The 24,022-nt window shown below is 43.8% G+C and overlaps 1 protein-coding gene across 7 annotated transcripts in view; it reads right to left on the reverse strand.

Moving 5' to 3' along the window:
* The window catches only part of fggy (FGGY carbohydrate kinase domain containing), a 554,287-nt gene that overhangs the window by 214,292 nt on the left and 315,973 nt on the right, over positions 1-24,022 (reverse strand). For all 7 annotated transcript variants that reach the window (XM_072510992.1, XM_072510995.1, XM_072510990.1 and 4 more), the window contains 4 exons: positions 17,671-17,778; positions 15,570-15,631; positions 12,300-12,447; positions 4,236-4,310 (listed from right to left, as the gene is read on the reverse strand). In XM_072510992.1, coding sequence (XP_072367093.1) covers positions 4,236-4,310; positions 12,300-12,447; positions 15,570-15,631; positions 17,671-17,778 — 393 coding nt within the window. The remainder of the gene's footprint in view (positions 1-4,235; positions 4,311-12,299; positions 12,448-15,569; positions 15,632-17,670; positions 17,779-24,022) is intronic.

Consider the following 24,022-nt stretch of genomic DNA (forward strand, 5'->3'; position numbering starts at 1 on the left):
GCCGACGAATGGCAGTTGGAGTTTAATTTAGATAAATGTGAGGTGATGCATTTTGGCAGATCGAATCAGGCCAGGACCTACTCAGTTAATGGTATGGCGTTGGGGAGAGTTATAGAACAAAGAGATCTAGGAGTACAGGTTCATAGCTCCTTGAAGGTGGAGTTGCAGGTGGACAGGGTGGTGAAGAAGGCATTCGGCATGCTTGGTTTCATTGGTCAGAACATTGAATACAGGAGTTGGGACGTCTTGTTGAAGTTGTACAAGACATTGGTACGGCCACACTTGGAATACTGTGTGCAGTTCTGGTCACCCTATTATAGAAAGGATATTATTAAACTAGAAAGAGTGCAGAAAAGATTTACTAGGATGTTGCCGGGACTTGATGGTTTGAGTTATAAGGAGAGGCTGGATAGACTGGGACTTTGTTCCCTGGAGCGTAGGAGGCTTAGGGGTGATCTTATAGAGGTCTATAAAATAATGAGGGGCATAGATAAAGTAGATAGTCAACATCTTTTCCCAAAGGTAGGGGAGTCTAAAACTAGAGGGCATAGGTTTAAGGTGAGAGGGGAGAGATTCAGAAGGGCCCAGAGGGGCAATTTCTTCACTCAGAGGGTAGTGAGTGTCTGGAATGGGCTGCCAGAGGTAGTAGTAGAGGCGGGTACAATTGTATCTTTTAAAAAGCATTTAGATAGTTACATGGGTAAGATGGGTATAGAGGGTTATGGGCCAAGTGCGGGCAACTGGGACTAGCTTAATGGTAAAAACTGGGCGGCATGGACTGGTTGGGCCGAAGGGCCTGTTTCCATGCTGTAAACTTCTATGATTCTATGATTCTATCTCAAGAGGCTTGGAATATAAAAGCAGGGATGTACTTCTGAAGCTTTATAAAGCATTAGTTAGGCCCCATTTAGAATACTGTGAGCAATTTTGGGCCCCACACCTCAGGAAGGACATACTGGCACTGGAGCGGGTCCAGCGGAGATTCACACGGATGATCCCAGGAATGGTAGGCCTAACATACGATGAACGTCTGAGGATCCTGGGATTATATTCATTGGAGTTTAGGAGGTTGAGGGGAGATCTAATAGAAACTTACAAGATAATGAATGGCTTAGATAGGGTGGATGTAGGGAAGTTGTTTCCATTAACAGGGGAGACTAGGACCCGGGGGCACAGCCTTAGAATAAAAGGGAGTCACTTTAGAACAGAGATGAGGAGAAATTTCTTCAGCCAGAGAGTGGTGGGTCTGTGGAATTCATTGCCACAGAGGGCGGTGGAGGCCGGGACGTTGAGTGTCTTTAAGACAGAAGTTGATAAATTCTTGATTTCTCGAGGAATTAAGGGCTATGGAGAGAGAGCGGGTAAATGGAGTTGAAATCAGCCATGATTTAATGGTGGAGTGGACTCGATGGGCCGAATGGCCTTACTTCAACTCCTATGTCTTACGGTCTTATCACTGAGGCACTGTTGGCATTGGCTATACTCAGTTGTGCAGTACAGACCATGCGCCTCCGCAAGTGGAAAAGGAGAGCGTACCGCGCTCGAACCCCGGTATATCGGATCCGATCCCCGATATTCGGCTAAAGAATAAAGAGTATTCACGTGCATTATTCCTGTAAATAAAGAGATATACGGAACGTTTCATAAAAAAAAAAATGTATGATCCTGAGCTTGACTGCCAAGCCAGGAAAGAGTATATTAAATGTTGTGATTGTTGTTGCATGTTTTAGGAAGATAGGATAATGCAATGTTTAGGAGTATAGAGTGTTTAGGTAAAATTAGAGGTTCCCAGTTTATTTTTTTATAGATACATGCCCCTGCCTGACATAGCGGCCTCAAGAATTGTTTAGGTAAATTTTTGTGCATAGCTAGGGTCAGAGTAGTGGCCATGTGGGAGGTGCCCCCCCAGTCGGGAAACGAAGAGGACAAAATTTATGTGATCCTTCACGCTTCGCGTCAGGATCACAAGGCGGGTATGTAGCCATGTAAGATGGCTGCGTTCCGATTAATCTGGCCAAAACCCAGTTTAAAACGGCTAACCCGAAAGACTGCTGGGAAAAGCAGACAAGAAGACACAAGCAGGCAGCTGCAGACAGGTTTGCAGCTTCAGCTCGGGGAACGTAGCCCAGATCGATACTCAGGGCTATCAACAGCCCATCAACCCAGGTATCCGCAGATGCATTCAGGACTGTTTACACCTAATCTACTCAGACATCCACAGCTAAATTGGCTATCCCCGGGAACAATTGCAACATATTAGCAATTGAATACCGGGCCAGACCTGTCGGTGCCTGCAGTGGCCAAAACAGAGACAGGTGAGCGACCACCCCCCGATCGAGGAATCGCCTCACCATTGGACACATCGACCCCAGAGACTAGGGATAGAATCCAATCACTTGGGACTCAGGGTCAAGGGCCGCCCCGGGAGGCGGGACGCCCCTGGGCCCTATAAAAGTAAAGGTCCAAGTTCAGATCTCTCTCTCTCTCATCTTCGCCTGCTCGAGACCTTCGCAAGACCAGCCACCGTGTATGGTAAGTTTGAATCCAGCGATCGCTATCCGGTAGAGACACCTAGCCACCGACCTGTAGCAGCCTTTTGAATCCCGCGGGCCAGATTTGATTGGACAAGCCATTCGTTTCCCTGACCTGGTGGGCTCTTCCTAAGTTAAGTATTGGACAGTAGTGGTCGGTTTATTATATAGAAAGTAGTATTAGGGTATTAATATTGCTTGTTGTATATAATAAATGACCGTTGTTTTAATCCTTACTAAGCGGTGTGCTGTGTTATTAATCATAACCTGAACTTGAACCACGTGGCGGTATCATAAAGATACCTGGCGACTCATGAGCAAAGCTGACCTAAACAGAGCAAATAGACTAAGGTTAAAAAGAGCAACACAAGACAATGAGTAGCAGGGGTGAAATGTTTGTAAGGGGACAGCCCCCCCCCCCCCCCCCCCCCCCCCCCCCCCCCCGGGCGGTATTTTTTCTTTTTTTGGATTTGGGTTGTGTCTTTGTTTGGGTGGAGGAGGGAGAGGCCCATGGGGAGCCTTCTACACAGAACAAAGAGGAGAGGGTGGGGGGAGGCGTAGTGTGGTCAGAAGGAGGTATCTTTGGGCAGGAGTTGCCACGCTGGCAGGTAATGCTGGTGAACGGAAGTGAGGTGGGGGAAATGGCTGCGAAAAATGGCCGAGGGGGAGGGGAGGGTGGGGAGAAGTTGGGGGGGGTGAGGGAGGGAGCCAGATGCGACGCGGCGGGGTTGGCGAAGAAGCGTGGTCAGGGGCGGTGAGGGGGGGCCATCTTGGATGGGCTAGGTACAAGATGGTCTTTCTCTCCGTGTGAGGGACCAGGTCAGGCTGAGAAAGGGATGGTTGGCACAGGTATTTCCCTCAGGGTTTGACTCGCGTCACGGAGGGTGGCCATCTTGATGAGCAAGAAGATGGGGTTTGTGAGTGCGAAGGAAGTGAGGGACCCGAGTGGGAGATACATGATGGTGAACGGGATATTGGAGGGACGCCGGTAGTATTCGTAAATGTCTACATACCGAATTGGGACGATGTAGGGTTTATGGGGGGTAGCTGGCAGCGATCCCGGACTTGGACATGCACCAGTTGACCATGGGAGGAGGCTTTAATTGTGTGCTTGAGTCGAGGGTGGACATGTCGAGCCCCAGGTCAATGGGAGGATGGCAAAGGAGCTGGGTGGGTTCATGGAAGCGATGGGCATGGTGGACCCGTGACATTTTAAGAACCCCTGGGGAGGGAGTACTCCTTTTTCTCACATGTTTACAGGGTATACTCCAGAATAGTGTACCCTGTAAACATAGTATATAGGGATAGTAATTTCGGACCATGCGCCCCACTGGCTGTAGATTCGGCTTAGATCGGGACAGAAGCAGAGGCCGGGTTGCAGGCTCGATTCAGGGTTGTTGGCAGACAGAAGGTTCTGTGATAAGGTGCGGTCGGTGATTAAAGACTGTGTAGAGTGGAACCAGAATGGGGAGGTGTCGGCGGCTACACATTTGGGAAGCACTGAAGGCGGTGGTCTGAGGGGAGATGTGGGCTTTACTGCATTTTTGGCCTGTGTTCTGCTACACAACACTCCATATAAAAACTGAAGATATTGTTGCTCTATCACGACGACAATTTCATCATTAAAAGCTGAAAACCCATTTGACAATAATCTGGAATCCCTTATATTGCTTTCATTATGATTGATTAATCATGATTACTTACTGCCAACGCTTGCATTGTGGCTAAGTAAAGCTTAGCAAGGTCATCAAGATTATTGGACAGTGTCAATCCAGTTACCTATTTGTGAAAAAAAGATACTTGATTAGAACTTAAAGCAATAACCTGAAGTACAATTGTTTTGTCTTCAAATTACTTTTGCATTATTAATTTATGAGTTAATATTTAAAAATTGCTTTTGTAGGGCCATTCTTAGAATTTTTAGAAGCAATAAACATAGAATTAACTCTGAAGGGTTATCAGTGGAAAGGTTTGGGTGAAAAGGATGGTTTCTAAGGAAGTACTTTCAACACAAATAGTTTTTGTTCTATGCCACTTACAGAAAAGGTGATGAAAACTTCCAAAGGGGTTTTGGGGACTATGCAATTATATCACTAGTCTGAGCCCAAATCCCTGACAAATAATCAACTAAATCTCAATCTTCTTTGCTGATAAGACATTCAGACAAGACAGTCAAAGCAGCGTCTGTCAGGGTTTTTGGTTTTTAATTAGATCGTGTCAAGCATGTTATTCTTCCTTTGAAATAATGCACTTACATTTTAAATGGATACACACATCTTTAAAAGTTGACAGGTTGATAAAACTGTTTAAAAAAAACCCATATAAATATTGGTTTGGCTAGCCAATCTGTTGTGACTTCTTTGCTGAGTTTACCTCCAACCAAGGTGTGAGGCCAATTATATCTGCCTAGCTACTGCCTAGCTGAGGTCAAGTCTCAAAATTTCGGTTTGTTTATCATTATCTGCATATTTAATAGCATTGCTACACTATACATATTGACCAGCAATAGCTGATTCTTGTGATTTAACTACAAGTAACTACAGTCATAGGCAATCAAAGGTTGCCTCGCCAAAATGTGTTTATTGTAACTCTGCTACTGAATTAAAATTGATGTAAAATCAATATGCATGAGAATGGACTTTAGCTGACATTGAATGTAACATTTCTGTATTTAAGTAAAGCAGAAATCATTTGTTTATTTTCCTTTAAGTTCCTTCACTTACCTGTGTATTTTCTTCCCTGTTAAGGGATTTGAAACATTCTTTCCTCTGAAGTATTCTATATAAATATAAGTGGTTCAGTTCCCTGTTGTATGTACTTTTATCTTAAATGTATGTTTTGATGGCATTGGTTTATTAAAATTCAGGGACTAGAATCAGAATGTGAGAATAACTTGGGCTCCCCCAAGAGGGACTTAAAAATAAGGGCAAATGTTCAAGGTTACCATATTAATGTTTCAGTTAATTACTAATAAGATTGAAATTCTTCTCACTCGGAACATTGTGTATTAGCAATGTGTTGGTTTAAACATTCTGCAATTCCATCAGTCAATTTACAAACTCAAAATCAATTATTGGAAAAAATTAAAGGGACAAGTTAAAAATGTTGTCTATGGTACAATATCAACCAAATAATCAAGTAAATTATGGTCTCCTTCTCTTAATAGAAATTCAGGAAAGACAGTCAAAACAACAGTCTGTCCAGGCTTTGGCATTTGAAAATTAGTTCTTCATAACAAGTGTGTTATTTTACCTGTTTAACATATACACTTCATGTTTCTTCAAGAATGGGTTGTTTGAACTGTTTGATTCTTGGAGGATGGGTGAAACTTGGATCATTGAAGTTCCCCATCATCAGCATCCTGGGTCTGACCAGTGACCAGAAACTGAAGTGGAACAACCACGTAAATGGTTCGGTTATGAGAGATTGAGTATTCTGTGATGAGTGGTTCACCTCTGGGCTGCCAAAACCTTTCAATTACCTATCAAGCAGAACTCATGGTGTATTCTCCACTGATCTGGCTGGTGGTAGCTGCAAACATACTTAAGAAGCTCAATGCCATCCAGGTTAAAGCAGTCAATTTCATCAGTATCTGATTCATTGATTTAAACATTCAGTCCATCCACCATTGGCATTCCATGGCTCTCATGTGTACTAACCATAGGTGTACTTCAGCAAGTTGTCAAAGCTTCTGTAATGATATGCAGACACACACATAATGATTTACAGACAAGCAGTTAATGGACACAGAGAACAGGACATGACCAATAAGCAGGTAGGACACTAAGGGGTGGAATCTGACTATAAAAGACACGAAGCACTCACACTCCGCCTCTTTCCACTGATGAACATCCAGAGAGTCAGTCAAGGGTGTTGTTACAACTCACACCTCCAACACGTGGCTAAGAGCTAGTCTGGTTCAGTCGACGGAGTAACCATACTTAAGTTAGCAGAGAGTCAAACTCACAGAGAACTGTGCTAACTGTGCTATTAGTTCAATAAACCTGATTGAACTAACTTCAAGGTCTGGAGTATCTTTCTGAACTAAGCTGCATCCAGTTGCAGCCAGTGTTAGACCAGTGTACCTAACACAACATGATACCAGGTGACTACTAATTTAAGGTGGCTTACCTCAGTCCGTTCCGTGACGACCAGCAAATGTATCCCGGCACCATGGAGACGATTCAGGCTCTTCACCAGCTCAGGACCTCCGGCAATCTCAGTGCGAACTGGCGGATTTTCAAGCAAAAGTTTCTGCTGTACATCGAAGCCTCAGACCTCGAGGGTGCGTCTGATGCAAGAAAGATCGCGCTTCTCCTCTCAACAGTGGGTGATCAAGCCATCCAACTCAGAGGCAGACTTCAAACGCATCAAGGAGCCCCCCCCCCCAAGGTCCTTCCAGCAGCCTGCCAGCTCCTGGACTATAACGGTAATGCCATCACGGCACGGGGGTCCTGCCATCTACTTTCTCCAACCGGAGTACCCATGCAAGAGAGGGAATCCCTACTGGGCGTGCATGCCTGCAAAAAGCTAAACCTGGTGCAGCGGGTTTATTCAACGACATCCTCCAACGTGGATCTTCAAGCTGGTATTGACGACATCCTCGCTCAGTATCCAGATATGTTTGACGGGATGGGCACTTTTCCATTTCGGTACAAGATCCTGATGCCAAGTCAGTGGTCCATGCACCACGCCGGGTCCTGGCTCCACAGAAGGAGCACCCGAAGGAACAGCTCAAGGAACTGCAGCATCAGGGGATCATTTCCAGGGTAACCAAACCCTGACTGACTGGGTCAGCTCGATGGTGGTGGTTAAAAATCCCTCTGGAGACCTGCGCATCTGCATTGATCCCAAGGATCTCAACCAGAATATAATGTGAGAACACTACCCCATCCCGAAGCGAGAGGAACTCACCAGTGAGATGGCACATGCACGGTTTTTCACAAAGTTAGATGCGTCACATGGATTCTGGCAAATCCAGCTGGATGAGACCAGCAGAAGGCTCTGCATCTTCAACACACCGTTTGGCAGGTACTGCTATAACCGTATGCCATTCGGCATCGTCTCAGCATCGGAGATATTTCATCGCATCATGGAGCAGATGATAGAGGGCATCGAAGTGGTTCGTGTGTACGTGGACGACATCATCATATGGTCCACGACCCCTGAGGAGCATGTTTCCCGTCTCCAGCAGGTATTCCGCCGTGTCCACGCCAATGGCCTGAAGCTGAACAGGGCCAAATGTTGCTTTGGCATGATGACACTCAAAGTTCCGAGGAGACCAGATCTCTCAGCAGTGTGTGTGCCCCGACACAGACAAGGGAAAGGCCATCGCAGCCATGAAGGTCCCGGAAGACAAGAAGGCTGTATTGTGCTTCCTGGGCATGGTCAATTTTCTGGGCAAGTTCATCCCAAACATGGCCTCACACACCACGGTCTTACGAAACCTAGTGAAGATGTCCACTGCCTTCGAGTGGAAGGCGGTCCATCAGGCAGAGTGGTTGGAGCTGAAAGCCAAGCTCACCACTGCACCCATATTGGCATTTTTCGACCCAGACAGGGAAACAAAAATCTCGACAGATGCGAGCCAGGATGGCATCGGTGCGGTCCTGATGCAATGCGATGACACTTCATCCTGGGCACCGGTTGCCTACGCATTAAGGACAATGACGCCCACCGAACAAAGGTCTGCACAAATCGAGAATGAATGCCTGAGCCTTCTCACTATAATTCTCAAGTTTCACGACTATGTCCACGGCCTGCCGACATTCACAGTCGAGATGGATCACAGGCCCCTGGTCCACATTATCCACAACGACCTTAATGACATGACGCCTCGATAGCAGCGCATCCTCCTCAAACTCAGAAGGTACGACTTTGACCTGGTCTACACGCGTGGCAAGGAGCTCATCATTGCCGATACACTGTCCCGCTCCATCACCGTGCCCAGTGAACCACTGAACGTCATCTGGCAAATTGAGTCACAGGTTGAGTCACAGGTGCAGATGTGTGCTAGCACCCTCCCGGCATCTGATGAGAAGGTGATTCGTATCTGTGAGGAGACAGCCAAAGACCCCCTCTTGCAGCGTGTTATGCAACTCCTAGCCAATGGCTTGCAAAAAGGGCAGTGCCCTCAATTTTTCAATGTAAAGGATGACCTGACGATGGTTGATGGTATCCTCCTCAAACTGGACCGGACTGTCATTCCACTCAGTCTCCAGAGCTTGGTGCTCCGCCAAATCCATGAGGGCCACCTGGGTGTGGAAAAGTGCAGACGCAGAGCCAGGCAGGCTGTCTACTGTCCCGGGGACAGCCAGGACATCGCGAACATGGTCTTTAACTGCGACCTGTCAACGCTTCCAGCCAGTGCAGAGTAAGGAGACACTTCAGCAGCATGAAATTGGAACCTCCCCGTGTCCAAGGTTGGCATCGACCTCTTTCATGCAAATGGACGTGATTACGTGTTAATCATTGATTACTTTTCCAATTACCCTGAAGTCGTGAAGCTCTCAGACCTCACATCAAGTTATCAAGGTCTGTAAGGAGACGTTCTCTAGGCATGGTATCCCACTCACTGTCATGAGTGACAATGGCCCGTGCTTCAGCAGCCATGAATGGTCTCTGTTTGCCCAGTCGTATCACTTCAAACACGTCACTTCCAGCCCACACTATCCGCAATCAAACGGAAAAGTTGAGAAAGGGGTGCACATAGTGAAGCAGCTGATCTGCAAGGCCGCGGATTCTGTGTCTGACATTCACCTTGCGCTGCTTGCGTACAGGGCGACCCCATTGTCCACTGGCATGTCGCCGGCTCAACTCCTAATGAACAGGGGCCTGTGAACAACACTTCCAGCCATACACGTGCCCAACCTGGATCACCTCCCGGTGCTGCAGAAGGTGCAGCAACTCCGAGACCAGCAAAAACAGGGCTATGATGCTCATGCCACCAAGTTTCCCGTGTTATCCCCATCAGACACTGTTCGGGTCAAGATCCCTGATGGAGGCTGGTCAGCTCCAGCTGTCGTTGTTCGACAGGCTGCCCCCTGCTCGTATGTTGTTCCTCTGGCTGATGGTTCTGTTGTGCAACGAAACAGACGGGCACTGCGCAAAGTTGCCTGCCCACATCCACATTCTTCACCGTTTCCTTCTGTTATTTTGCCACCTCCTGATTCCTCGACTCATGAGGCCACCAGTCAGGCTTCAATCCCGCCCATCAAGGCGCTGTCGTCCCTACCACCACCTCTCCGGCGGTTGACCAGGATCAGATGCAAGCCACAGAGACTGGACTTGGTAATGCATTTTGGAAGGTCTAATGCAGGTAGGGAATATACAGTGAATGGTAGAACCCTCAAGAGTATTGAAAGTCAAAGAGATCTAGGAGTACAGGTCCACAGGTCATTGAAAGGGGCAACACAGGTGGAGAAGGTAGTCAAGAAGGCATACGGCATGCTTGCCTTCATTGGCCGGGGCATTGAGTATAAGAATTGGCAAGTCATGTTGCAGCTGTATAGAACCTTAGTTAGGCCACACTTGGAGTATAGTGTTCAATTCTGGTCGCCACACTACCAGAAGGATGTGGAGGCTTTAGAGAGGGTGCAGAAGAGATTTACCAGAATGTTGTCTGGTATGGAGGGCATAAGCTATGAGGAGCGATTGAATAAACTCGGTTTGTTCTCACTGGAACGAAGGAGGTTGAGGGGCGACCTGATAGAGGTATACAAAATTATGAGGGGCATAGACAGAGTGGATAGTCAGAGGCTTTTCCCCAGGGTAGAGGGGTCAATTACTAGGGGGCATAGGTTTAAGGTGAGAGGGGCAAGGTTTAGAGTAGATGTACGAGGCAAGTTTTTTACGCAGAGGGTAGTGGGTACCTGGAACTCGCTACCGGAGGAGGTAGTGGAAGCAGGGACGATAGGGACATTTAAGGGGCATCTTGACAAATATATGAATAGGATGGGAATAGAAGGATACGGACCCAGGAAGTGTAGAAGATTGTAGTTTAGTCGGGCAGTATGGTCGGCACGGGCTTGGAGGGCCGAAGGGCCTGTTCCTGTGCTGTACATTTCTTTGTTCTTTGACTTATGAACATTTGTTCTGTTTGCTATGTTCTGTGTTCTCACCTTAGACAGCTGTTTTCACATGTACATATGTTCACATCCACTGCATGTATATATGTTAATATTGGCCTATTCTTGTAGATATATTCACATATGTCATCCAAACATAAAAAAAGGGGAGATGTAATGATATGCAGACACACACATAATGATATACAGACAAGCAGCTGATGGACACAGAGAACAGGACATGACCAATAAGCAGGCAGGACACTCAGGGGTGGGATCTGAATACAAAAGACACGAGGCATTCATTCTCCGCCTCTTTCCACTGATGAACATCCAGAGAGTCAGTCAAGGGTGTTGTTACAATCTCACACCTCCACCACGTGGCTAAGAGCTAGTCTGGTTGAGTCAGACAGAGTAACCACACTTAGGTTAGCAGAGAGTCAAACTCACAGAGAACGGTGCTAACTGTGCTATTAGTTCAATAAACCTGATTGAACTAACTTCAAGGTCTGGAGTATTTTTCTGATCTAAGCTGCATCCAGTTGCAGCCAGTGTTAGACCAGTGTACCTAACACGACAGCTTCTTTGGCAACACTTCCCAAACCCACAACCTCCTCCACTGAGAAGGACAAGGGTAACAAGTACATTTGAATACCATCACCACCAATTGGCATTTCAGTACAGTGGAACAATGAGCTGACTGATGTTTGGCCAATCAGTCTGAAATCTTGCCATTTAATTGAACTCAAATTGAATCCACAAAATACGTTGTATGAGTTCACAGGTGTGGTTTCACAATTGAGCGACTGCAATTTTTGTAAGTCAAACCCCAGACACACAATTCTCCCTTTGGTTTGATGTACAGCTCTTTTGACACTGTTACTCCTGTTGGATTTCTACATCCCTCTATGTGTTATGTACAGGATCTCCTGCAGCCTGCCTCTCCTCCATTTAGTTCTGCATCTGACTCCTGCCTTTTGCTTCTCCATCCCTTCATAGAACTACTTTCTTTTGCGATGATGCTACCTGACCTTTCTGCCTTATCTGCAAAATTATATCTATGAAAACAAAGGAAAAAATCAATTAAAATTAATCTGGGGAGCTTCCAATTAGGTGTGTATTCACTTCACTTCTCAGTGGAACATTCAGTGACATTATCTTTTGCATCTGTAAATAAGTCTCCTCTTGGGAGACTGTGATATAACATGGGGGCAAGAATGGGAAGCTTCATCTTTCCCACCAGATCAAGCACAAAAGAGAAGGTCCATGAGCAAAATTGGAGATATAAGGCAAAAAAAATCAATAGAAAAAAAAATCTAATTTCATCCTCTTACACTCATTGCTCTCTGAAAACGTACATTTTAACAACATCAAGGAAGACAATGCCATAACGAAAGATGCAATTCCTGCCTCAGTTTGCTGCATCAAAGTGCAAACTAGATTAAAAATGAGGTCAGGCTTTTTGGGCCAGCAGAAAACAAATGTTTTCAATAGTGAAACAGACAGCAACCTTAAGCCAAATAAATGGGAAAAAGGGGCTCTTAAAGTAAAATATGTCAGCACACACTGACAAAAATAAATTATTTCAACAAAAATCAATCAAGTTGGCAGTTAAAAATGAATAATATGCATTTTTTTCATTTTGTCATTGTTCCAAACAAAAGCTATAAAAGGTTTCTCTGTAAATCTGAAATGTACCTACCATGCCCTTTAGGGTAGGATCTGCTAAGGGAGATCTGTTACCATGGAAATCAGGCCAAACATGTAAATCAACAGTAAGCATGCCCACAGCATAACTCTTTTTAATAGACTCCAGGTGGCTGTTTAAGTACATGTAGACATTTTTCCCACTGAAAGAAAACATTCTGAAGTCAACCGTTTTGTAACTAAAACATTCCTCAGTTATAAGCCCAGAATAAAAATGGTCATTTAGGTGCTGTCATTTTGGGAATAAAATAGTAAAATATTTGAAGACTGAGCTAGTGTTTTACAGTGAAATTTTTTTTTCTCTCTTCAAAACCACTGGGGCACAGTCAACTGATGGAAGCATATGCAAATATGCACAAGAGTAAAATTTTACTTTGTGAAATGTCTACCCTTAAATTAATTTTATTTCACTGTTCAAAAATATTCCATACTACAGCCTTGAAGGTAACATCTGCTAATGACAAAGGTTGCCTGCGGCAATTAGGAATATATCCTCCAAATATTCCTGTTAGTGGATTAATTCCTCTCTCGACATTGACAGAATTAACTTGTTCCTTAAATGTCCCGTATTCAAAACAAAACTCTCCCTCGACCTATGTCCACAGCTTAGGCAGGTATGCTTAGGTATGCATGCTTTTCACCCAGGGGAAAACTGGACACAGATTGTAAATCAATGCATATTGTAAGTTATATCTATAATTTATACTGTCTATATGAACTGCTTCACTCAAAAATATTACACAAATCCCTTGATTTTGTGGCATGGATATAATCTGATGGGATCTGATGGATCTGAGGACGGCATGGTGGCACCCTGGTTAGCCTCACAGTGCCAGGGACCCAGGTTTAATTCCGGCCTTGGGTAATATGTGGAATTTGCACCTTTTCCCCTTGTCTTCGTGGGTTTCCTCCGGGTGCTTTGGTTTCGTCTTACAGTCCTGGGATGTGCAGGTTATGTGGATTGTCCATGCTAAATAACCCTTTAGTGTCCAAAGATGTAAAGGTCAGGTTAAGGGTTTATTAGAATAGGGCGGGCGAGTGGGTTTAGGTGGCGTGCTCTTTGAAAGGGACGGTGCAGACCCGGTGGGCCAAATGGCACTGTAGAGGTTCTATGATAAACTGAAGGTTACCTGGTATGCAAGCTGGTACCTTGGAAATGTTTATTTCAAATAATCATTCAATATTTCACGAGAAAGAGTAGCAAAACTACAGATTTGCAACTTGTGTACATATTCACATCACTGTTGATTTTGCCACAAGCTGATGTAGGAATGACCTGCAAGCATCTTGTTTGATTTTGTTCAAAAGTCCCAGAATTTCCACAAGGGTCACACTAGAAGTTACACCGGTTTCTATGAAGATCTACTGATGGGTACCAATGTCAATATTTCCTGCCAACTGCATCAGGATAAGTCAAAAGTTTTAAAATGTGACCTAAACTGTGGCCCGTGGAAAGTGTGGAGCTTCATGTCGTAGTCTTCAGATAAGTGTCCCTTTATGCATGAACATTAAAGTTCAAATACAACAAATCTTTATTTACATACATTAGGTACAGCAAATGCAACTGTGGAAGCTTTTCAGTTTTTAACATAACTAATTCAGGGGCCGGAAAATTACTTTTGTTAATGGGCAGCAGAAGATTAGGATGGATGGCATTGGTACAGAAAATTGAGGGAACTCAGGTGAATAAGGTGCCAATTCCCTTGATTTGTTTGGATCAGCATTGTGTACTTCTTACAGCTGAAGATAAATGTAGGTCCATTAGAGTCAGGAGAATTTATAATGGAGAACAGAGCAATGGCAGAGAAGCTAAATGATTACATTGTGTCTGTATTCATTGCGAAAGATGTAAGAAATATTACAAAATTTCTAAGGGACTAGGGAGAATGGGGAATTGAAGGAAATTAGTGTTTGCAAGAAGGTTGTAATGGAAAAAATAATGGGACTGAAGGTCGCCTGGCACCTGATATTCTACATGTTGAAAAGGTAGTAATGGAGATAGTGAGTGCATTGGTACTCATCTTCCAACATTCTATAGATTCTGGAATAGTTCCTGCAGATTATAAGAAAGCAAATGTTGCCCCACTATTTAAGATCAGAGGGAGATAGAAAACAGGTAACTACAGACCTGCTAGCCTTACATTAATAGTAGGGAAAATGCTAGAATCTTTGAGAAACATTGTGATAAATGGACTCTTGGATAATAAAGATCTAATTGTCCATAATCAATATGGATTTATGAATGGGAAATCATGTTTGACAAACATTTTGGAGTTTTTTGAAGATATTACGAACAACATTCATAAAGGGGAGTCTGTGAACATAGTGTACTTGGGTTTTCAGAAGGGTATTGATAAAGTCCACCATTGAGAGGAGGCGGTGGTGTAGGGCTATTATCATTGGGCGAGTAATCCAGAAACACAGGCTCATGTTCACTTGGAGAAAGCATTGAGAATGGCTAGGGTGCAGAATGTACTCTGTGTAGGGAACTTCAATGTCCATCACCGAGTTGCTTGGTAGCATCCTTACTGACTGAGCTGGTCAAGTCCAAAAGTACATTGCTGCTAGATTGGGTCTGCAGCAGGTGGCGAGGGAACCAAAAGGGGGAAAAAACATGCTTGACCTCATTTTCACGAACATGCCTGCTGTAGATGCATCTGTCCATGACAGTATCAGTAGGACTGACCACAGTACAGTCCCTGTGGAGACAGAGTCTCATCTTCACATTGAAAATACAATCCATGGCATTGTGTGGCACCGTGTTAAATACGGTAGATTTTGAACAGATCTAACAACACAAGAGTGGGCAACCTGGAGTCACTGTGGGCCAGTAGCAGCGGCAGCATTGTACTCAACTGCAATCTGTAATCTTATTGGCCAGCATATCCCTCACTCCATCATCACCAACAAGCAGAGGGGGCAACCCTGGTTCAATGAAGGGTAGATTTTAATATAATACGATAGAGTCAGATATTGCCCCAACTTCAGGATAATAACTTGATGAAGTGATGAAAGATTTTAATTCCTAAGTAGATAGTTTGCTCAGGTTAATATATTTCCTGACTATGCAGAGCAAATACTGTTAAATAAAAGAAATTTCACTTTGAAGAATAGTTCAAGACATTCAATAATGTACATTTCACACAAAGCAGAAAAGCTTCCAATTATCTAAATCAAATGATCACTCATACCGACAATCTTTAAAAAAGAGGCAAGGTTGAGCACTGATTAAGGATCCCCTCCAAGCTATAAGAAACAGACAGACCTAGCTTTGGCTTTGGACTCCAGTTCAGCAAATGCAGCATGGCCTTGAACGACATGGTCCATCTAAAACAAAGAAACAAGTTGTACTAAAGTTTAGTTTTCAGCATAACCAAGATTGGTAAAGTTCAAATGTTTCTATCGACTTTCAAAATTTCAGTCTCCCTACAATTTTTGTTCCAGTATAAAATTATTGGATGGTACCAGAGATAGAGGGCGGAGTTTTACTCTGGTGGAATTTTACAGTTCATGCCAAAGTCGATGGATGTTTGAATGGCTTGTCCCATTGTACAGACCCACTCTCCCTGCAACAAGGCTGTGAAATTCCACCCAGAGACTTGGCGGCGGGCAAAATTATTCTTCTATGTTATTTGTCACAGTCTCCAACTCGCAGATAAAGAGTGGGTTCATATTTTAATACAGGTCGCACAAATCCAAATCTTTCTGAAGATTAAATAGGCAAAACTTAGGACCTTCTGACAATTAAAAAAAAATATAAGTAACTGAACCAGGGTTGGGAGTGAAAATGAAAGTTATTTTCAATGTGAATCATAATTAGGGGTATGCGGAGTGAAACAAATATATTGGGCATGAATTCGGAAAACGTGCAATGCTACAATAGCCAATCTTCAAATTATTTTTGTTACAGCAATGACAATAATAATTCATATTGTTTCAGAAATGGTAAGTAGCGTAGTCCCAGTTTAACAAAACCATTGCTCAGCTGGTAGCACTCTTGCTTCGGGGTCTGTCAAAAAAGTTGTGGTTCAAGCATTTATCCATGTTTTGAGCATGTAATTTGGCCTGACATTCTCACATGTACTTGTGGTCTTATTTGCGCTGATTCAGATGAAAAAAGAGCAGGGAGTTCTTCCAATATCCTGCCAATATTGTTTCATCAACCAACATAAAATGTGAATTTGATTCTGTGGTCATATTTTTGTCTCTAGATCAGAAGGTTGTAAGCTCAAGTCCAATCCAGGATTTACGTATATAATATAGAAATGCACTTCAGTGCAATACTGGATGCTGGATTTTCCAAAATGCTGTCTTTTGAATGAGACATTAAACCTCAGTTCTGCCCATCAATTCAGATGGACTTTAAAGATCCCATGACATTATTTGAAAGTTGGCAAACTAACTGGATTAACACTTCTTCTCTAACCAATGATACTAAAACCGGTTGTCTGGATATTTATCTCCCTTGCTTAGCGGGGCCTTACTGGGTGCTAAAATGGTTGTCATATTTGTCTATCTAGTGTGGTAATACATCCCAAGGTACTTCAGGGGAGCATTATCAAATAAAATATGATACTGAGCCACATAAGGTTTTTAAAAAGCATCTTAAAGGAAAAGAAAAATAGAGGCAGAGACACTTTGGGAGAAGTACCAGAGCTTAAGGCCTAGGATGGCCGTCAGTGATGGAATAGTTAAAATAGCAATCATTTTCAAAACGTGCTACACAAATGCAAGATTTTCTTTAGGCATTTTTATTCTAATTGTCATAAAATACATATAAACTCAGGTACTGAGAAAACCATTTCATATGAGTTCCTTCAAAATATGGCTTTCCGTTTCTAACCAACTCTCATGGGTGTGGTGGTGGGCATGATTTGCATTTCAATTACAATGTTATAGAATAGGCAAAGAGAAAGCTGTGATATGGAAAGACAGTGTTGTACTTGTTTTGCTGGGAGCTTTTATCAAATTAAGTGCATGTGGGTGGATAAGAGCATCGAAAGCTATAAAACGGATTGTTTATCCATCCTGTGGAAGCAAGTTCCAGGCAATTGAAAGGTTCAATTTTCCATAGTGTGCCCATCAATCTGAGAAGATTGCTGAATTCTCTACTTTGTGCTTCTGTCATACCCTGCCCTGATTTCTTTCAAAATTAATGAAAAGTAATGAAAAACGTAAGTGATCGAAAACACGCTTTTCTCAAAGCTGGGTATGTACAGATATTCTAATGTTGTGACCTGTGCTCTGAGTTCTCCCCTGCAATCTAGCTTCCAGTGTAATCAGCTCCACAACATAAATACAAAATCAATCATCCTCGAATGATTCTGAAAATCATGCATTTGACTCCTTCCCATTATCTTTCTTACCAGTTTTCCTGTAGCACTCTGTCCACCTTCATTTAGCCAAAAACCAGGTATCATAGCCGAGTAATAGGGTCCCCAAACACCCGGCACAAATATAGGGCTTTTACTGATCTGGGGATAAAACAACAAATAGTAAATTAGATTATCAAGAAGAGGGTTTCAGTTATTGGGGTCAAATTATTTTTTAATGAATATTTAGACGTTATTTGAAATAAAAACATTTAATCTAACATACTGATGGTGCCATTAGCATCTTACACCAGGAGCTCTCTACAGTGTTTATGTGATTTATATACATTGCTGTTTGATAACCTTAAAACAGGTACATACATTATTATTGTTCTGGTCAGGTTAGGCTTATTTTAAACCCTCTGTGCAGTTTCAGATGTAATTTACCTTTATGTTTGGTTTTGTGTGTGTCGGGTAAAGGGTTAACATCAGAAGCTGATGTGATAATGATGTCAGATTGCATGACTGGTAAAAGCACTGCATAAAGATACCTGGAATGAGGAAAGGCTCCTAGGGCGGTATGGTAGCATGGTGGTTAGCACTGTTGCTTCACAGCTCCAGGGATTTGGGTTCAATTCCCGGCTTGGGTCACTGTCTGTGCGGAGTCTGTGCTTGTTAGGTGAATTGGACATTCTGATTTCTCCCTCAGTGTACCTGAACAGGCACCGGAATGTGGCGATGGTGGGATTTTCACAGTAACTTCATTGCAGTGTTAATGTAAGCCTACTTGTGACACAAATAAAGAATAAACAGCTATCGGGTCTCTGGGTCTGTGTTTCACACCACTACTCCCAGAATCATTTCACAGTACAGGAGGCTCATAACAGGCCCAGAACTGCCTCAGCGGCAGAACAAAGGTTCATAAGGTATATAACTGTTTCAGGACTACACAAAAAGATTTTTTTAAAAGACCAGGCCAGTACACTACCTTATGCAGTAGGATCTATTGCTGATGATGTGATAGCAAGACTGGAGCTTTTGAAACATTTCGCTTCTTGTGAAAAAGTGCAATAAACTTTCAACTCTTATTGCAGTGTCCATCAAAATTGAATAACAGAGGGCTAAATTTAATAAAAGAAAGCAAAGACCAGGCGACAGATTGGGTCTGTTCATCAATGATCTCTATAGGCTGGAAAGGAACTGTGATTAAGGAATCTTAAAGAACGAGCTGATTCACAACAGTATCATAGCAGGGTGCTAGGTGAAGCATTATCAGATCTCTTACAGACGAGAGAGGATTTAACATTCGAAAAAGCAGGGCAGATTGTGAGGCAAATGGAATTCAGGAAAGAATCAAGCATTTGATCGTAGGGAAGGAGTGGTCCTATGAAAAATATGAAGTGAGACTATTCAGTTTGTAGGCCATAAAAGAGAAAGTGTGACAAAGCTTAAGTTTGACAAAAAGTGGGAAAAGCACGGCAACCTCCGTTTTGAAATATCTTCAGTGTGGCAGGAACAAACCACACAAGTGAGAAGAATGCCCAGCAAGGGGGAAGAGTACCACAACTGTGGAAAAATAGGTGAGTTTACAACTGTTTGTTGCTTGAAAATGCCAACAATCTTTAAAAAGAGGGAGAAAATTTTAAAAGAGCCACATGCAATAAATGGAAGAAACATAAGCCAAGGAATTAACCTTCCGATGAGAGGTAAATGAAAACAAGTATTGCAGTTGAAACTCAAAGTGGATGGACACCCCTCAGAATTTAAAAACTAGGCACAGGAGCAGGTCTTCTACTTTATTAGATAAAGTCAAATGACTCAAACAGATTACATTGCAACCCTCATTTATCAAATTACAAGGTCCTGGTGGGACAACGTTAAAAGCGAAGGGCCAACTTATGGCAAAGTTGAAGTATAAAGACCAGGAAATCACCAAACCTCTCTATGTCATTCAGAATTAAGAGCATGTAAAAGAGATGTTTTCGAGAAGTTAGAAATGAACATCGAGTTTCTGACTTTGCATCTGTGCTTGTTTGGAATTCAGCATTACAGAAACTAATTTTACCTGAAATTATAGACAACATTTAGTTACGCTAATGAAACATCATCAAAGCCAATGGATGGGATTCTCCAATAATGGGGCTATGCCCCACGCCAGCGTCAAAAGAAAGTCCAGAGTGATTCTCCAATTTGCAGGGGGCTTGCAGGGCCCCGGAGTGCTTCTCGCAGCTCTGGCTGCGGATACAGGGCCCTGCACCTCTGGGAGTCCTGCATGCGCACGGCGGCAGCTTGCAGCAGCCGCCCCGTGCGACATGGCGGACTCACATCGTGGACCATGATGAATGAAGTAGGTCCCCCGAGATCGCGCGTGCCCGTGGATCGGTGCCGCACGATCGCTTGCCTAGCCGTATGTGAGCCCCCCCCCCCCCCCAGGATGAAAGATCCCGCCCACCCTTCACCAGGGCGGCTGCAGACTCAGTCCGCAGCCCCACTGGCCATTCCCGAAAGGCAAAACATGGTTAGAACCACGCTGTTGGGAACTCGGCCTGTTGTCCTCAGAGAATCGCCGCGGGGGCCTCCGTCAAAGGCCCTCTACCCGCGCAGACCGTGCGCGCGCGATTGGCGGCGATTCTCCGGGATTTTGGCGTCAACGCCCATTCTCCGTCTCTGCGCCGATCGCGTTTTCGGTGCGGAGGCTCGGAGAATCCCACCCAGATTATATGAATCAGCACAAAACTGTAAAAAGCAACTATGTTTCTTTGAAACTGGACACCCAAATGATTGGCTCTGGTGGTAATTCTTTCTCTTAACCTGATGGCAAGTACAAGTCATTTTCTTCCAATTGAAAAATTCAAGTGAAGGGCCAATACTCCTTGGAACAGAGAAGGTTAAGAGTTTACCTAATGGATGTTTGCAAGGTCATGAACAGATAAAGGTTGTTCTCCCCATTGAGTGCAACAATGACCAGGGGTCATGGATTCAAAATCACTGGCAAAAGATCTGAAGGGAGTTTGAGAAGAAATATTGTCACTCAGAATTGCTGGGATATCCAATGCTCAACCTGAAAAGGTAATGAATGTTTATTCCACAAATCGATCAAAAGCAGATAAATGGAGTTAAGGTGCAAATCTGCCATCTAATTTAATGGTTGAACAGTTCTGAGAGGCTAAATTCCTGTATTTGGCTTCCTGGGGTCAGTTATAGTCCTGAGGCAAACATTAACCATAGTTGTGCAACATTGCCCTGATTGTGACCTTTGTTTCATTTATAGCAAATTGATAGATGCCAATTTAAAGGAAGCATGGAAGGAACAGGGGGAGGCAATGGTGTAGTGGTATTGTCACTGGACTAGTAATCCAGGGACCCAGGGTAATGGTCCAGAGACTTGGGTTTGAATCCTGCCACGGCAGATGGTGTAATTTGAATTCAATACAAGTCTGGAATTAAATGTCTAATGGTGACCATTAATCCATTGTTGATTGTTGTAAAAACCCATCTGGGTCAGTAATGTCCTCTAGTGAAGGAAATCTGCCATCCTTACCTGGTCTGGCCCACATGTGACTCCAGATCCACAGCAATGTGGTTAACGTTTGAAATGGCCTCGCATACCACTCAGTTAAAGGGCAATTAGGGACGGGCAACAACTGCTGCCCCAGTCAGTGACACCCACATCCCATGAATGAATTTTTAAAAACTGCTCTTTTAGAATTAATATTGGGGTCTTAATAAGCCCCAGCCTAAGATGAATGGTTGGCTCTTTCAGTTTGTCTTTTTTGATAAACCAGAATAGCTCTTACACTGGATAAAACACAGTCATAAATTGGTCACTGGCCTAGGGGTCGGAGAGCATGCAGAGTTCAGAGGTAGCACTGGAGAAAGCAGAATTCAGCAGCAGTCTGTGAGAGTTCAAAAGTTCAAGAGTTCCTATCAGGCTGCATCACAGCCTGATATGGCAACCGCTCATCCCAGGACCGCAAGAAACTTCAGAGAGTCGTGAACACCACCCAGTCCATCACACGAACCTGCCTCCCATCCATTGACTCCATCTACACCTCCCGCTGCCTGGAGAAAGCGGGCAGTATAATCAAAGATCCCTCCCACCCTGGCTTACTCACTCTTCCAACTTCTTCCATCAGGCAGGAGATACAGAAGTCTGAGAACACGTACAAACAGACTCAAAAACAGCTTCTTCCCCACTGTCACCAGACTCCTAAATGACCCTCTTATGGACTGATTTCATTAACACTACACCCTGTATGCTTCATCCGATGCCAGTGCTTATGTAGTTACATTGTATATGTTGTGTTGCCCTATTATGTATTTTCATTTATTCCCTTTTCTTCTCATGTACTTAATGATCTGTTGAGCTGCTCGCAGAAAAATACTTTTCACTGTACCTCGGTACAGGTGACAATAAATAAATCCAATCCAATCCAATCCAAAATAAGCTAATCTTAATTTATCAAAATTTTGAGCAACCATACTGACAGATAGGGCAGAGCTTTAGAACATGAAAATGTCAATTAGCTCCAGAGTTTCACATGAGTTGGTGTTTCTGCACAAGCTGTTCAAATACCACAGAGGTGATAACCTTATGCAAGCAAGTCCACCATTTTGATTGTGGCAGCAAAAGTGGAGCAATTTGTATCAACCCATCAAACATTATGTACTGTTGGTTGGCATAAATGTTTGGAACCATCACATAACAATGTATTAATGATACATACCACTACGTGGCAGTGGTTGTCAAACAGTGAGAGGGAGAAATCAGCTTCATGCTTGCATGTCTCTGAAAAAGTTCATTTTAAGGGATTAGCGGCTGTTGATGAGTTAGAATTGGTACTGGGGGCTTGAACTGATTACATTTTTAAATGCTCACTTAAAACGTGAGTTCAGACTTCTCAAAAAATTATCACTGCTGTTTTCTTTGCGAAATTCTTTGCTTCTATTACTTCAGTTTTGAAAAGATGCATTGAATTCAAATTCTTTTGCTTTTCTCTCCTTCTCTTTTGATTTCCTACTTTGCTTTTCCTTTTCATCCTTCATTCTGCTTCTTCCTCCCCCTTTCTACTTCTGTTCTTTTATGTTCTTTTTATTTATAGACTTTACAGTGCAGGAAGCCATTTGACCCATCACATCCGCACCGGACCTTGGAAAGAGCACCCTACTTAAACCCACAGCTCCACCTATCCCTGTAACCCAGTAACCCAATCTAACCTTTTGGACACTAAGGGGCAATTTTATCATGGCCAATCCACCTAACCTGCACATCTTTGGACTGTGGGAGGAAACCGGAGCACCCAGAGGAAACCCACACAGACACGGGAAGAAAGTGCAAACTCCACACAGACAGTCATCCGAGGCCGGAATTGAACCCGGGAGTCTGGAGCGGTGAGACAGCAGTGCTAACCACTGTGTCACCTTGTAGTCTCCTATCATGGTGCACTGGTCTCTATTAAACGCACATCGATAAAGGGCAACACGGTGGCGCAGTGGATAGCATTGCTGCCTCACAGCGCTGAGGTCCCAGGTTCGATCCCGGCTCTGGGTCACTGTCCGTGTGGAGTTTGCACATTCTCCCCGTGTTTGCGTGGGTTTCGCCCCCACAACCCAAAGATGTGCAGAGTCGGTGGATTGGCCACGCTAAATTGCCCCTTAATTGGAAAAAAATGAATTGGGTACTCTAAAATTTATTTTTTTAGAAACACACATCGATAAACAGCCAGCAAGAAGGCACCAAATTTCTGGCCAGCTGTTTCTCTGTAGGGATGGAAGATTACAAACTGGATTGCACCTCAAGCCCTCCAGTACGCAAAAACAACAGAAATACTGAGGGCCTCAGATATTCTCTTTCCGCTGGGGTTGATCTACAGAACACAGGATATTTCCAAAAAGGAAAGAAGTGGAAAATTTGAAGAGGAGCCGTCATTGCCGCTTCTTTCCTTGAAGTGTAACAGCTTGAGGGCACAGTGTTAGCCAATTGTGGTTCTTTGGTAAGAATATTGGACCTGAACTGTTTTCGCCTGCTCACATGATGTGTATCTGCGGTGTTTAAAAGGAAGAGAGGTGAACAAGGAGAGGACACTGGACACTGGAAATTAATAAGAAAGAATAAAAACCGTCAAGTGAAGTAGAGAGGGGAGCAAACCGGGGCTGGTTTAGCACAGGGCTAAATCGCTGGCTTTGAAAGTAGACCAAGGCAGGCCAGCAGCACGGTTCAATTCCCGTACCAGCCTCCCCGAACAGGCACCGGAATGTGGCGACTAGGGGCTTTTCATAGTAACTTCATTTGAAGCCTACTTGTGACAATAAGCGATTTTCATTTCATTTCATTTCAAAGCAGAGCAAAAAAGGATAGAGAAAAGCAATGGGGAGAAAACCAAAAGTGAAGGAGAGAGAAGATCTG

The sequence above is a fragment of the Scyliorhinus torazame genome, chromosome 7, assembly GCF_047496885.1.
Source record: "Scyliorhinus torazame isolate Kashiwa2021f chromosome 7, sScyTor2.1, whole genome shotgun sequence".
NCBI classification, from domain to species: Eukaryota; Metazoa; Chordata; class Chondrichthyes; order Carcharhiniformes; family Scyliorhinidae; genus Scyliorhinus; species Scyliorhinus torazame.